Genomic DNA, 14355 nt, shown 5'->3' with positions numbered 1-14355 from the left:
ACTACGACGGCGGAGATTCGGGTGGCAATGGTAGATTTTTTAGTAGCGCAGTAAATCCAATCAACAGAGTATAAGAAGGGAAAGGGAAACACCGCTAAGCAATGATGTCGCGTGAACAAAGACGAATCCCGCTTGTCACTAAACAGACCAATGTAGACCTTTTTTTCCATTGACATTTGGCAGGCCAAATAAAGTATTTTTAGTTCTTTTGCATGTTCAAGGAGTGCGTGTATACCGATGGCGTGTGAAACAACCGCAGAAAATAGAAGTAAGGGAGAATTGAAAAAAAAAGTCAAAAGGGGAGTGACAAATCGAGTTGAGCGCGAATGGACACAAATGATTAGAATCGAACCTTCCTTTCATTGATTATCCATAATCACACAAAAAAGGGAGCTCTTTGTGCATTCGGGAATTCGGTATTTGAATATTTTTTAATTGAAACCTGCAAAAAGGCAAACGTAGCCGTGCTCCTACTTAGGTTTTCTATGGTGGTCATGGATCTTTGCCATGGAAACAAACAAAAAGAAGCTTTTTTTTATGCATTTCATGCGTCAAAACACAATGCAACCGAAACAAGCCATTCAAGCGACCGCATCCCCCAAAATAGGATCCCCATCCGTCGGTCTTGCCTATCATTGCCTGGTGGCTGACGTAGAATGATAGTGTCGCTTTTTCAGAGAGAGTTAACCCAAAATGGTAATGCGGAGACGAAGGAGAGGCGTGATTATTTCTTTTTACCACGGGGTGGCAGGGTAAAAAAAAAAAAAAAAGGCAGAGAAAACTTCCCTAGCCGAAATTTAATTTCCCATTTCCCTCTTTGTATTTTTTATATAATTATCTTCTTATTGTTTTTTCCCTTGTTCCATGGTCGATGCTATACAAGAAAGTGCTTCCAGCATGGCTCAAAGTGCGTTTAGACGGTCGCTAACCTTGTCGCATGGAGCCACGTCGTTGATAGCCAGACGGTTTTCAAGGTCCTCTTCGAATCGACAACAAACCAATAATAATAGTCCTACCACAGCCGAAACAAGAGCGGCTCGTCGTTGCACCATTGCCGATCCTATGCAACTGTCTCCATGTGAACAGCCTGCACCACTACCATCCAACCAGACGCGAACACCCAGCATTCACGTCCGCATTGTGCCCAGCATTGAAAATCCCAGTCGAAGTTTGATTTTCGATATTGTCGATCGTGAATTAGAAGCTGGTCTCTACATCAAAATAGGTCGATTCACAGATCGAATCACTTCGCCCAACCATATTTCCTTCAAAAGCAAAGTCGTTTCAAGAGCTCACTGTGAACTGTGGCTGGAAAATGACGGCAAGGTAACGTTCGCTCATTTTTTTTTCTTCTTCTGTATATTTGCCAGCGGCTTTGGTTTTGTTATGCGGAAACAGAATAGGTAACCGTCTCCAACATTGTATTGTTGAAGCGATTCACTTTCTTTATTCTGTTGGATATTGTTTGTTTTCTTTTTTTGTTACTTTTCTTTTTCAAAGTTGTTTCTCAGATGCGATATGCATGGTGGATGTAAAAGCGGGAAAATATGCATGATGTCTAACTGTGACCATCTTTTCGGTTTTTTTTTTTGGCGCTTTTTTGTTGTAGCTCTACTTGCGGGATACCAAGTCATCGTCTGGCACGTTTCTGAACCATATTCGTCTTTCAGCCGCCAACCAGGAAAGCCGACCGACCGAGATCAAAGATGGTGATATTGTCCAACTGGGTGTGGACTACCAAGGCGGTCAGGAGGAAATCTATCGATCCGTCAAAATGCGTTTTGAGATCAACCGAACCCGCAGACCGCGTCCTCTGTCATTCAATATGACAGCATTTAATAACCTGCGAAATCTGACCAGTCCACGCGATAGCTCGATTTGCAATCCTTCTTCTCTCAATCCCTCTGCTATTTTATCACCACCACCGGTCTCTGGACCGGACGATGAAGCCAAGCTTAAATTGGACGATACCAATGCCGCGGTCCCGTCGCACTCAACAGCATCAGCTGATGTCACGAAAACTGATATTGACGAATGCTGCATCTGTCTCTATGCCCTCGCGCCTTTTCAAGCTCTTTTCGTCGCTCCATGCTCCCATTCTTACCATTACAAATGTATTCGACCTTTGCTGCAGAGTCATCCCGGTTTTCAGTGTCCTATTTGTCGGACTTATTCTGACCTGGAAGCAAGCGTAGCGGTGGAAATCGATGAAGTTGCACAACATTTAGGTCTATGCCGACCTTCCCCTTCCCATGGCGATGGCTCCCAGGCGGCCCAAGAATGTGATCAGCCGTCCTCCCCTGTGATGACGGATCAGTCTGACACCGATGTTATGCAGCGCATACCCTCGCTCGAAAGAATCGATGAAAACGCAGTGGCACCAGTTCCCATTCACCCAATGACGGTGACCAGCGGTAATCTGTCCAACATTCAACCCACGGGCGAACCTCTCTGTTCCACCCTCGTATCGTCACCTGCTAGTTTCTCCGGCATTCTTACCAACGGCACTTCCTCTGATCGTAAGTTTTTCTCATTGAAACATGAACCATGGATGATGCATTGATGAGGCTCATTGTGTTCTTTTATTTTTGTTTGTTTGTTTAAAAATAGTACGTGATGCAGCCGCTCGTGATCGACGCACAGTATTTGTCGAGGATACTCAGTTATTGGAAATGTATAATCGATCGATTCAACCCGAGGCGACGCATCATCCTCCGTCGACCCCAACCACCACCGACACCACCACCGCCATTCCTGCCACGGCCGATCCGGTATCGCCTACAGCACGAAGCCAGCGTGGTACTCGGGTCAATGCAGCGGGCTTAATGGAAAAACTCAAGACGGCCCTATTTGAAAAACGAAAATCATCCGCGGTGAATGCCGAACAACGATCTAAACGGGCCAATCGTACCGCGGCGCGCCCACTGTCTTATCCTTCGTTTCTACGCCGATCCAACGACTCCAACGATGATGGTATGATGGATTTGGATGATACCAGTTCGCACGATGTACACTCCTCGGACCTGTCGCAAGGCTCGTCTTCCAGTGGATCGGCTGTTCCACAAACCAATCTTTCACCGATCATTGCCAACCCAACCTTGTCACGCCAATCTACCACCCATCTCGCCGAAATTGCAGAAGTCACCGAAGATATTCCCGCTGCATAAGTGAACAAGTGCTCTCGCCCCTTCCCTCAAATCCGATGAATCAAAATTGTCTATATTTAAAAAAAAAATAACAATCGATTACGATTCTATTCTATTCAAACGATAATCTCTCCTCTATAAGTTTATAATGATAATATCCCCCATCTGCTTGTCCCTTTTTTTTTTTGTAATATATAACGCAGTCCCTCGTTTCTGACTTTACAGTGTCACCTTCTTTTTTTTCTTCTTCTTCCAATGCTTCCTTTGCTTCTCCTTACTAGTTTTAAATTGGTTTAACCTAAACACACTCTTTGCCACATCAGAATAACTGTATCTTGGACTGGCCGATCTTTTCATACCCCGTCGTTGAGAAATAATAAAGATATAAACAGGAGAGAAAATCACCAGAGTTTTAAAAAGAGCGGGTTACATTTAATTGTAAGATGAACCATTGTGAACTTGGTGTCACAAAGAGAGAGCGAGAGACCAAAATCATTTTATTGGCTTTGTAAGTGTGTATCCAAGGAGGAAGACACACGGAGGTTGATGTGTGCTCACAGTGATTGAGTTCTGGCATTACTTTTACCCGGTCATGCTTGTTTATTTCTTTTTTAACACAAGTTTTTCCTTTCATGGTTAAAAACCAAGGTGATTATTCCTTTTCTGTATTCACAGTTCCATATGATATTCTTCTTCAATGCGACGAACAAAGAGTCGCATAAACTCCGTTCTTTCCTTGGCCATGGCTTTTCCTTTGGACGTGCGCATCATATCTGCCAGCAAAAATAGTTTCTCTACAAAGAGCGCAGATGCATCTGAGTAATTCTGATCCGCTTTTTCCAAAGTGACCCATCCATGTAGTCGTTTTACCGTGAAAGTGGTTGATCGCTGTGCCTTTGCCTTTGGCGGTTTGTTGTTCGTATTCGTCTTTTGTCATATGTTTTATAGGATCGAGATTAGGAACAAACAATGGAATATTTTTCGCTCCGCTAAACGCCGCACAACGAAGAACACCTGGACAGACGTGTGATTCTCTTTAATATCCTTAGATTCTATTCCACCGTCTCTGTCAATCACGCGTTACCAAAAGCGCCAATCGCATCCAGCTTATCTGCGTCCTGCACACTGTAATTATCATCAATAATAAACATTAGGAAATGAAAAAAGGAGGCGACGTGCGGTTTACTTACATGTGAAGCTCTGTGCAATTTTTACGCCATTCAACGTCTTGCTGTGGGTCTTGGTCATCGTTCCAAGCTAATTCTTTACGAAAACCAACATGATCTACGATGCGGGCCACGAGACTCGCTCGCTCGTGTGTCAAACCGTGCTCCATCAAAAAGGGACGAATAAGTTCGCCACCCGAAGCATCCCCCTTGTAGTATTTGCGATCACCGACATCGTGGCATAACGCCGCCAACTCGACGATCTCGCAATCCACTCTTTGTCCTTTAGTTAAACAGTCGTTTGCCAGATGCATAGCTATTCAAATGCACGCGTGTGTAAGTGGGCGATCGCGTTTTTTTCAATTCAGGAACCGATCTACTGACCCAGACGAACAACGCGATCTACATGTAGCATGTCGTGTGAAGGATCGAGGTTGCACATGTACTGACTCACCATAGCCCGCGTCTCTTTAATAATAGAATCAGTCATGATGAGCAAAAAAGAAAGAATGAATATCAAACTGTCAAAGATGGTATTTTTTTTCCTTCTGATTTATTCTCCGTCTCATGCTCTTCTTGATGAAGATCAAAACAGTATTTCGCCTATTTTAGCGAAGCACTCGTGATCCAATGATGAGAGATTCATCTTTTTGATAATCAATGATCCAAATTAAAGGGTACACCAGATAATAAAGATCAGAAGCGGATCGCTTTTTTTTCTACTGCGGATACCCGTATGATTCGTTCAGTAACAATGATTCAGGATGTTCTGAACCAGTGTTAAAACCGGCTTTGGGTCTCCGTTGCAGATGGGTAAACCATTCGCCGAATAACATTATGTCAGTCCGAATCCATTGATCGTCAGAGGACTGTTTGTTTAACCCTTTTTCTTCTTCTCTTCTCTTCTTGTTCATCTCACCTCTTTCAGACATACCATGGTCAGCCTGGATAGTCAGACAAGGGCTAATTCCGACAGTGACGAAAACTCGACGCAACTTGACATGGACGACATTTCAGAGAAAAATACAGCACAAGAGGAACCTTATACCGTCTTCTCCCCCACAAAGATATTGGTCATTCTCCTCATAGCCTCTTTAACAGGCATGCTTTCACCGCTGACCGCCAATATTTACTTACCAGCGCTGAACCTTCTCCAAAAGGTAAAATGAATTTGGTCTTCCTTTCGTGGCCTCGGCCAGTCACATGATCTTGATTCAAGTGTTTTTTAATAACTTGATCCGCCTATTCAGGACCTTGACACCACCACGGAGCTTGTAAATTTGACGGTGACCGTGTATATGGTCTTTCAAGCTATCTCGCCCACATTTTGGGGTTCTTTAGCGGATGTGTGGGGACGCCGACCGGTGTATCTTGCCACACTGATCATCTACATTGGAGCCAATATTGGTCTCGCACTGACAAACGTGTATTGGCTACTGTTGGTACTGCGTATGGTCCAAGCGTTCGGTTCGAGCTCCGTGATTGCCATTGGTAATGATTCTATACGATGGATCGTGGTTGATACGTTTTACCCCATGCTGAAAAATGTTTACTTCATGAATAGGCGCCGGTGTCGTGGGTGACATTGCTGAACCGTCCAAGTAAGTGGGGGATCATGTTTGTGTAACTTGGTCGAATTGACTGAAAAAGGAGAAAAAAAAACAAATTCTGATGATCGTCTATCTTTAGACGTGGAGGCTACTTTGGTGTGTACACGGCTGGACAACTTCTCGGCCCGGTGATTGGACCCGTCATAGGTGGAGCGGTGGCTGATCGGCTTGGTTGGCGGTGAGTGCAGGGCAAAGGACATTGTGTTGAAGCAAAAGCAGATATTGATTCGGTGGTCCATGGGACAATTTGCAGGTGGATTTTTTGGATTCTTGTGATCGTGAGCGGCGTGGCCTTGCTTAGTGGATTTTTCTTTCTTCCTGAAACGTTGCGGTCCCTCGTCGGCAACGGTTCCGGTTACGCTAACCCTACACCAGCCCAATGGTTGCGTCGTCGACGTGACAAATCACCGGTCTCTGTTGAGCCTCACAGTACCCATCGATTTCGTCGTATCCCAAACTTCACCGCCCCTTTTTTGTATCTGCTACAGTACGACGTGTTGCTCGCCCTTGCTTATAACGCTTTCCACTACACGGCCTATTACTGCTTTAGTATTACGACGACCAAACTGTTTAGCAGCCATTACGGGCTTTCGGAACTGCAGATCGGGCTGTGTTTTCTGTGCCCTGGTGTAGGATGCGTGGCAGGGTCGCTTTTGGAAGGTCGCATTATGAACCACAACTTTCGTGTTGTGGCTAAAAAGAGGGGCTTCCCTCTAGATAAAGCGGTGGTGGGAGGAAAAGTGGCACTGGAATTTCCCATTTTCCGCGCACGGTTGCGCACCATGTGGATCAATGCCGCTGTAGCCCAAGTGATTTGCTTGATCTACGGATGGTTGATGATGGTGCGCGCCCCTCTGGCTGTGGCTTTGGTCCTTCAATTTCTTGGTAAGTGAAGCATCACACAGATCCAATGGATGTGCGACGCGATATTCAATCGTACAATGAATGGATGTTTTAGTTGGTTATGGAACAACGGCTGTCATGACAACATTCCAAACCATTTTGATCGATTTGTATCCTGGTAAAGGAGCCTCTATCACAGCATCGAATAATCTGTGCCGATGTATACTCGGGTGAGTAAAGAGCAGATCGATGATGCAAGTTTTTCTGGGGATTAACGTTGTGATTTAGTGCGGTATTTACTTTTTGTATGGAGCCGGGCATTCAAAGTGTTGGTTATGGATGGATGTTCACAATTGTGGGGATCATCCTTGTTTTGTCCAACGCTTTTGTGCCTCTTTTAATTCATTACGGATCTCGATGGCGTGTTGAACGCGCAGAGAAAGAAGGCTGGTACAAAAAAGAGGATACCCATTTTTCATAATGTCGTTGCTGCATACCCATATTTATGATATTTATGACACATACTTTATATATATATTTTAAAAAACTTTTAATATAAACAGAGCATTAATGTTGGTTTTTTTTAAAGAGAAAAAGAAATTGTTATGCACAAACATCAAGCAATCAAAATGAGATGATGAAAAGAAAAAAGAAAGAGGATGCGAGGAAAGAGAAAATGATGCAAGATGTCAAGTCACAATAGCATAGGAATATACATAATGAAGCATAGAATCGCGGTATGGATTAAATTAATGAGGATGAGGTGGGAACGAGGAGTGTAACTTATTGAAAGAGAGGCATGGATATGGAAGGAGAGGCAAAAGGTACCGAGGTGGCTTTGGCATTGTGGTCTTGGGAATACATTTGCAGGTGGTGGGCATAGTTCATCATAGAGTTATGGTGGTGTTGCAGATCAAGCTCGTTCAGTTCTTCTTCGCTTTCACATGGAGAACCGACCATGGCCTGAAGAGGAAGTTGACCAAATAGGATAGGATCACACGCCGTTGGATGGTGCTGTGTGGAAGGATCACAGTAGGAGGGATCGAGGGCGACACAGGAACTGGACATGCTTGACATGGTGGACATGGACGAGGTCGGGAGAGAAGCCGCGGGCATAGTGGGAGTCGGGGTTAAAGACAACATGAAGGGTGATGGGGATGCGGATGGGTAATGCATCGGTTCCGAAGACACTGATGGAACGTTGGACGACGGCGCAGGGTCTGATAATCGGTTCAACAATTGTCGATTGGTGTGACGAAGATCCCGAAGTTCATGACGGTACCGTTCCTCTTTTTGCAAAGCTTGCTTGACTAAATCCCACCAAGACAAGAAAAAAAAAGATCAGCATGCCACTCTTGCAAACTCCTCGTTCTTCACAATCCTCTTGCTCCAAGTGTACTTACCAAATTCTAGTGTACGTTCAATGATGGTACTTTTTGAAGGCCGGGTATCATTTTGAAGATTGGGCAAGAGGTGAGCCAGTTGCTGAAATTTGGTGTTTAAACTCTCACGACGCGCTCTTTCAATAGCATTATGTTCCGCACGACGTTCATCTTTTGTCTGCTGTGGCCTTTTTACCAGGGAAACCGCATCAGATTTTCATGTTCCGATGAAATCGCTGTTTCCTAGCGGAGACTTACTTTTTGGTCATGGCCGATGGAAGGTACGTTGCATTCTGATGGTACACAGGGAACACTGTAGATAAGGGAACCAGTCCGATCAGTATGAAATTTTTATTCCCTTTTTTTTTCTCTACCGTTGCATCAAAATACTTACATGGTTGTTGTGGAGGAAACTGGGCAAAATGGGGCATGGCCGTTTGAGACGATGGGGGAGGGTGGCTCACGGTTCGAACGGGCCCCGTGGCCGAAAACTGGAACTGGGGAAAGGGGGTTGGTTGTGGGTAATACACAGAAGACATGAATGAAACTTCGCTCATAGAGGAAGGGTGGGGTGGTTGATGTTCCATTGCCAAGATTATTAAAAAAAAGTTGGTATGACGCCGGGAGATGATGATAAAAAGGTAAGCAAAGCCAAAGAGCCAAAAAAAAAGAGAGAGAAAAAAAAGGCAAATCCGTTATATAGAAAACTGGTTAGAGTTTGCATCGATGATCACGGGCAGTTCGGATCAAGTCTGGATCTTTGGCCTAGGTTGCACTGCTTGGACTCTTTTTTTTTTCCATCGGGACCGGATTTACTTAATCTAGCCAACCCGATACCCAGGAAAGAGAGGTCCTATTTTCATTGTGAACGGGTGCTTTCTTATTTTATTTTTTATCTTTTTTTACCATTCCACGCCCATCCATTCGAGACCGACAACAACAACACGCCATCGACTATGAGAGTTTGCCACATGAGGAGTTCCTTGGAATGGTCTGTGTTTTCACGTCATGAAAAAAAAAAAAAAACCACCGTGCGAATCCGTTTTTTCTATTGGTGACATGGAACCACGCCAGATATTGTTGCATGATATAAAGGTAGGATAACAAGGTAAGCATGGATGAGAAAAAACGGGACGTGTTCTCATGCATTGAAATAGCACGGGGGAGAGATGAAAAATCAATGAATGAATGAATGAATGGGAATGCAATCCTACCCGATGATTATCTCTTAAGTTAACTTTATTTTTATTTTTGAGATGGTTAAACTTTCTGTGTCATCGTGTGGACGGATATTGCCTGTTTTCAACGGTGCGTTGCCTTTTCTGGTTAAAGTGCGACGCGAAGCATTGATCGGGAAAACTTTTTCAGGAACACCCATGACCAAGCTTGACGCCAGTGACCGTCATTATGTTCTTGTTTTGGAGGCACCTAGACTTTCCTTCCCTTCCAATCAAAAAAAAGCTCACGCCTATTTTCATCACTGTCGACCGTATTTGATAAATGAACGAAGGGACCGTGCTTTTTTTTTTTTTTTTTTTTTTTTTTTGGTCCATCACTACTAAACCGTTCTTCAACATCAATCATTCGTATGGTGGCACAATGACGCATCCCTTTTTTGATCAGACTTAGTTTTTTTTATTATGTTTCCTGCATATCCGTGCAGGTTGCTGTTTTTGTTTGTTTTCTTTAGTTATTTTTTTTTGGCACGTACAAAGAACATAACACTAGGTACAATTTAAAAAAAAAGGTGGAAAAAAAAGGTAGTAATAAGTTTCGCAAATGCAATGGCAACAATAAATGGTTACCATCTTGACAAAAAAAAAAAAATAATAATAAAAAAGAAAAAGAAAGGCATGCAAGAGGGAAAAAAAGTAGAGACGAATGAGAAGGGGTCTCGGTCTACTATTTTTTTTTTTCCCTTTGTAGATAAAAAGACAAAAAAGAAAAATGCAAATATAATAAACCTTAAAGAAATGAAAAAAAAGAACAATTCTGCTTAAGATGAGAAGAGAAGAGAGAAAAAAGAAAACAAAAATAGGGAAAGAAGAAAATAAACGTGAAGGGAACACGATTTGGCTCGAAAGAAGAACGGAAAGACGAAAAGAATTGAAGGGGAGGGTATACTATTTCATATGTCTTTTTTGTTTTTCCATTCGGTCTGTTTCCTTCTTTTGAGATAGGATGGGAATATGCCTATTTTCTTTTTCCTTTTTTTCTCTGATTGGAGCTGATGGATGGTTGGGATGGAGGGAGGATAGTAGTAGGTGTAAGCGTAGTGTGTCATATGTCGGTCGTCTACAAGTAGGTGGACATGTAATCACTGAACGAGGCTCGATGTTGACCATTGGAAGCCGTCACAGAAGTAGGATTCAAACCATTGGCCGCACCGGTGGAAGCAGCGGTGGGACTCGTTTTGTCCTTGCTTGTGTGACGATGAATACGGATGTGCTGGTTCAAGTTATCGGATCTCGAGAATCGCTTGGAACACGATTGATAGGGACATTCAAAAGCTAAAATAAGAAAAAAATAGAAAACAGATTAGTTTCCATCATCAATAAATGAATGGCATCATTGTTTTTTTTTTTTTTTTTAGAAAATGTCGATCACTGACTAGCATAGCGAAGGAAAAAAAAAAAAAAACAGGAAATTGGGTGACTTACGTTTTTCCAAAGTGTGAATGGATCGGATATGTCGCTTGAGATGTTCGGATCGCTTGAACACTTTGCCGCAATCATCATGCTTGCATGTGAACATTTTCTGGCCGGCCGCACTGGGATTGCTCGACACCCGTCGACCGCGTGATCGCGTCTGTTTGGCAGGCTTGTTTCCTTGACCAGCATCGATGGAACCATGGACAGAGGGGGAACCAAGACCGTGGGGTTCAGACAAAGAACTGTGGCGGCTGCTACTGTTGGACGAAGATTTGGAAAAAGACGAATTGGACCGTTCACGGTAACCGGTGGTATCAAGTTCGGAAGGGGAAGTCATCACAATGGTAGGGTTGGGAACTGCCGTCGAGGCAGCAACATCCAACATGTTGATAGGGCCACAAGGAGACAATGGATGGTAACCTTCGAACAGAGGAAGCGACAACTGCTGCTGGTATTGCGAAGGAATGCAATACATATCATTACCCATCATGGACGGGGACACGGGCGTCATGGGTCGTTGCAAAAGAGCTTGAGACGAAGGAGCCAGTCCTCCATAAGACGACCATCCATTCGTGGTCGCGGGATATCCATACTCATGGGGCAAAACCGTCGTTGGGAAATAGGCCTGAGATGATGGCGGCTGGCTGTGAGCGAGATCAATGAGGGTACTCAAGCGACGCTTTTCATCCAGAGGATGAGGCTGGTGCTGTTGTTGATGGTACATGTACTCCTCGTAATCGTTGGATGGCGATGGTGTCTGTTGTTCGTAGTCGGAAAGGCTCGCCTCACTCTGATTCGACAATAGCTCGGCGTAACTGAAACGGCGCATGTAATTATAAGTGTCCTGTCGGTACTGATTCAAGCTATCCAATGTCACATCAAAAGAAGGGTGCTGAGCGACAGTGGTAGTGGCCTGTTGGTGCATTTCCGAAGGTGAATACATTGTGAAGAAGAAGCAGGAATAAAAAAGCGACTTTCTTGTGTCTAGGTGTCAATGAAAGAGAAGGGGTTAATTTATATGCTCTCGTCCCTTTTCCTCCCTAGCTTTCAGAAACAAGATTTTTTCTTTTTTTTTACAAGCATCCTTATTACCCCCAAAAAAAGAAATCAATCTCCCTTCTTCCCAATGTCACCTCTCCTCTCAAGCTACATCTCAAAAAAAAAAAAAACACGCACACACATCGAAATACACGCTCACCATGCTTTTTTGTCCCAATGCCCGCGCGCGCGCACCCACACGGATAAAACTGAAGCGATTTCTCCTCAAATCAAGAAAATCACATTGGATCCCGCCAGAGCCACTGAGCGTACCAAGACTTTACCCAATAGCCTTTTTTTCCCCTCTCTCTCTCCCCCCAAGTTTCTCTCTTTTCTTTTTGCTATTTCCTCTTGAATGCTTGTTTGGAAAGAATGGAACTGCCATGGATCACTTACCCGAAAAAGAGGTAAAAAGGTGTGATGGATCAGTGATTGATGGGTGGTTACTTTTTTGTAGCTGTGGAAGCACCGAAATTAGTAGCAAGATAGAAACGAGTAACTAGGAAACTGTGATGATGATGATTTTTTTTCAGGTGATGCTTGATTTCCCAATCTTTGTCAAAAAGTAGGAGCAAGTTTGAACGACCCAAAAAAAAGTTGGTAAAATAAAATGAGAGATAAAAAAAGGGGAATGGAAGGAGCGGTGTGCTGAAGTAAAAAAGCAACAAAGGAAAAGGAAATGAACGTAAGATAAAGAAGCCTTTTTTGGTGGGGGATATATCTATGGCTTTATATAATAAAATTTTCATCGTCGTTTTCATATTTTTATTTTTATTTTTAGTGCATGTAATCGTATGTATTTGTTTAGCAGAAGCTTAAAGTTCCCTTGGCTAGGGCCTATTTTTTTTATGCTACATTATCTGCTTGTTTTTTCTGGTTGTTCAGCCATTTGTCCACCTTTCACAGGGATGCAAAAAGCACCCAAAACTTGGGGGGTCCTCGTAGCTAGATGGCACAACAGACAGGCACACCAACAAACCGGAACTTTTCCTTTTTACGATGGCGAACCGTAATACCGTGAACCATCATAATCATACTTGCAAAAACTCACGGCAAAGGAAAACCACACTGAGAAGCCAAGAAAAAAAAATCGATGTGGTTTTTTTTTTTGTTTACCTCGATTTCCATTGCCTTTTTTTCAAACAAGAATCAATTGATCGACCAAAGATGAAGGATGCCGGATGATCAGCACAAGCAGAACACATCACCAAAATAATAATTATTTCGGTGGCCAATCAAATCCGGTCATTAAAGTTGTCAACAAACACGATTCTTTCCCTATCGCGTAATTCACAGAGTTATACAGTGAGAAAAAAAATTCCATCATACTGTCAACCACATCAATGCTTACTAGTAAGGTTAGAATGGGTTCAAGGTTTGACGAGCTCGAACCCTGCAAGCGGATGATCATCGTCCGATTCCAGCCTTGACGCACAACCACATTGTTTAATCACAGGACCCGACTCGTTCAATCTCGTTCTCTCCAAAAAGTCAACTTTTTTTGTTATATTATTTCCTTTCTCATGCTACGACGGAAGTCTCGCATACATTCAAAACCATTAATTGTAGTTATTTATAAGTAATTTCTACTATTTTTCAGCTCTTAATATACTGCAAATATCATCCTCGTCATCATCCTCTGTGTCATGTTACTCCCTTGTTTTTTTTCAAACTTGTAAATAACAACAATGCCATTTGTACATCCATCACTTCTGTTTTTCTTTTTCCTGTCTCTGGTGTTAAACAACGTTCTCTCTCTGACAAAGTTTCCAATCTATACTACTCAAGGGGTAATTTTTTTTTTTTTTTTTGCGGATGACGATGGATGGCTAGGAGATATGGAAAAAAGGGGGAATAAATTGGCCATGACAGGAAGTTTTTTTTTTTTTTTTGCAATCAAGCAACCAAAATAAAAAACGGTTTTTGGGTTTGCCATATGCGTCAATTGGTTGCCTTTGTACCACGATAAATATCAGATAAAGACGGCACCGTCGTTGGACTGGTGGCTTAATCAGGAGCTACAGCATTGGAGAAAACAAGGAAAGCACCTTTTGATCATGGTGGAGTCACAGTCAAATATCTCAATGCAAGTGTACAAAATAGCATCCAATGAGATGAAAGCGGTCATCTTCCCTCGTTGATGTCCCAGAGAAACAGAGAGTGTGTGAGAGAGAAAAAAAAGTATCAAAACAAGGGGAAAGGAGTTGCAGGGAGATTTGAGTGTCAAAACCAAGCGCAATTGGATTGAAATCAATTTTTGGCACTTCTCGAATGCACGACCATGATCTCCATTAATTCCCAAGAAAGGCTATTATCCCCTACTAGACATTCATCTCACTCCATCCTAGAATGTTAATTCAGAACGTGCTCACAGACCATGAGCTATCCACAGATTCTCTCTGATCATGCATTTTCGCTATTTGGAAATTTGAAAGATGGACAGGGCCATCGACAGTATTGAGAAGTTTCCAAACCATCAAAGCATTCATATTCAAAACCAAACCATGTGTTACCATGAT

At 43.0% G+C, this 14355-nt stretch overlaps 6 protein-coding genes across 6 annotated transcripts; 3 read left to right on the top strand and 3 right to left on the bottom strand.

Moving 5' to 3' along the window:
- The first annotated feature begins 803 nt into the window (after window positions 1–803).
- Window positions 804–3605, top strand: BYT42DRAFT_568033 (uncharacterized protein). The gene is made up of 3 exons (XM_051568135.1): window positions 804–1326; window positions 1610–2519; window positions 2611–3605. The coding sequence occupies exons 1-3, from the start codon at window positions 865–867 to the stop codon at window positions 3165–3167; spliced, it is 1929 nt and encodes a 642-aa protein (XP_051423566.1). The 5' UTR covers window positions 804–864; the 3' UTR covers window positions 3168–3605.
- A 43-nt stretch (window positions 3606–3648) lies between these two features.
- Window positions 3649–4988, bottom strand: BYT42DRAFT_568029 (uncharacterized protein). The gene is made up of 5 exons (XM_051568134.1): window positions 4697–4988; window positions 4337–4628; window positions 4231–4271; window positions 4017–4160; window positions 3649–3940 (listed from the first exon to the last, which is right to left on the bottom strand). Exons 1-5 carry the CDS (start codon window positions 4800–4802, stop codon window positions 3816–3818), a joined length of 708 nt encoding a protein of 235 aa, XP_051423565.1. The 5' UTR covers window positions 4803–4988; the 3' UTR covers window positions 3649–3815.
- Window positions 4989–5313: 325 nt separating this feature from the next.
- BYT42DRAFT_496573 (major facilitator superfamily domain-containing protein) lies at window positions 5314–7246 on the top strand (the record flags this gene model as incomplete). The annotated part of the gene is made up of 7 exons (XM_051564433.1): window positions 5314–5472; window positions 5563–5803; window positions 5877–5913; window positions 6002–6100; window positions 6176–6807; window positions 6881–6995; window positions 7054–7246. 7 exons carry the CDS (start codon window positions 5314–5316, stop codon window positions 7244–7246), a joined length of 1476 nt encoding a protein of 491 aa, XP_051423564.1.
- A 71-nt stretch (window positions 7247–7317) lies between these two features.
- Window positions 7318–8639, bottom strand: BYT42DRAFT_319011 (uncharacterized protein). The gene is made up of 4 exons (XM_051563002.1): window positions 8542–8639; window positions 8406–8440; window positions 8169–8335; window positions 7318–8075 (listed from the first exon to the last, which is right to left on the bottom strand). Exons 2-4 carry the CDS (start codon window positions 8414–8416, stop codon window positions 7549–7551), a joined length of 705 nt encoding a protein of 234 aa, XP_051423563.1. The 5' UTR covers window positions 8417–8440; window positions 8542–8639; the 3' UTR covers window positions 7318–7548.
- Window positions 8640–10442: 1803 nt separating this feature from the next.
- BYT42DRAFT_496109 (uncharacterized protein) lies at window positions 10443–11135 on the bottom strand (the record flags this gene model as incomplete). The annotated part of the gene is made up of 2 exons (XM_051564401.1): window positions 10443–10657; window positions 10808–11135. 2 exons carry the CDS (start codon window positions 11133–11135, stop codon window positions 10443–10445), a joined length of 543 nt encoding a protein of 180 aa, XP_051423562.1.
- Window positions 11136–13394: 2259 nt separating this feature from the next.
- On the top strand, window positions 13395–14153 carry BYT42DRAFT_568016 (uncharacterized protein). The gene has a single exon (XM_051568133.1). The coding sequence runs from the start codon at window positions 13525–13527 to the stop codon at window positions 13747–13749; it is 225 nt and encodes a 74-aa protein (XP_051423561.1). The 5' UTR covers window positions 13395–13524; the 3' UTR covers window positions 13750–14153.
- Window positions 14154–14355: the final 202 nt, after the last annotated feature.

This window comes from Radiomyces spectabilis (assembly GCF_025331425.1).
Source record: "Radiomyces spectabilis strain NRRL 2753 chromosome Unknown BYT42scaffold_6, whole genome shotgun sequence".
Classification (NCBI taxonomy): Eukaryota; Fungi; Mucoromycota; class Mucoromycetes; order Mucorales; family Radiomycetaceae; genus Radiomyces; species Radiomyces spectabilis.
This window is presented reverse-complemented; position numbering and strand designations above follow the sequence as displayed.

What these genes read in the sequence shown, in the direction of transcription:
- BYT42DRAFT_319011 (XM_051563002.1), bottom strand. An exon ending in TGAACGTACACTAGAATTTG is followed by an intron (nt 8,076 to 8,168) that starts GTAAGTACACTT and finishes GGTGGGATTTAG; the next exon opens with TCAAGCAAGCTTTGCAAAAA.
- BYT42DRAFT_568033 (XM_051568135.1), top strand. Translation starts at nt 865, where the DNA reads ATGGTCGATGCTATACAAGAAAGTGCTTCCAGCATGGCTCAAAGTGCG. An exon ending in GGCTGGAAAATGACGGCAAG is followed by an intron (nt 1,327 to 1,609) that starts GTAACGTTCGCT and finishes TTTTTGTTGTAG; the next exon opens with CTCTACTTGCGGGATACCAA. An exon ending in CAACGGCACTTCCTCTGATC is followed by an intron (nt 2,520 to 2,610) that starts GTAAGTTTTTCT and finishes GTTTAAAAATAG; the next exon opens with TACGTGATGCAGCCGCTCGT.
- BYT42DRAFT_568016 (XM_051568133.1), top strand. Translation starts at nt 13,525, where the DNA reads ATGCCATTTGTACATCCATCACTTCTGTTTTTCTTTTTCCTGTCTCTG.
- BYT42DRAFT_568029 (XM_051568134.1), bottom strand. Translation starts at nt 4,802, where the DNA reads ATGACTGATTCTATTATTAAAGAGACGCGGGCTATGGTGAGTCAGTAC. An exon ending in AATTGCACAGAGCTTCACAT is followed by an intron (nt 4,272 to 4,336) that starts GTAAGTAAACCG and finishes TGATAATTACAG; the next exon opens with TGTGCAGGACGCAGATAAGC. An exon ending in GGATGCGATTGGCGCTTTTG is followed by an intron (nt 4,161 to 4,230) that starts GTAACGCGTGAT and finishes ACGTCTGTCCAG; the next exon opens with GTGTTCTTCGTTGTGCGGCG.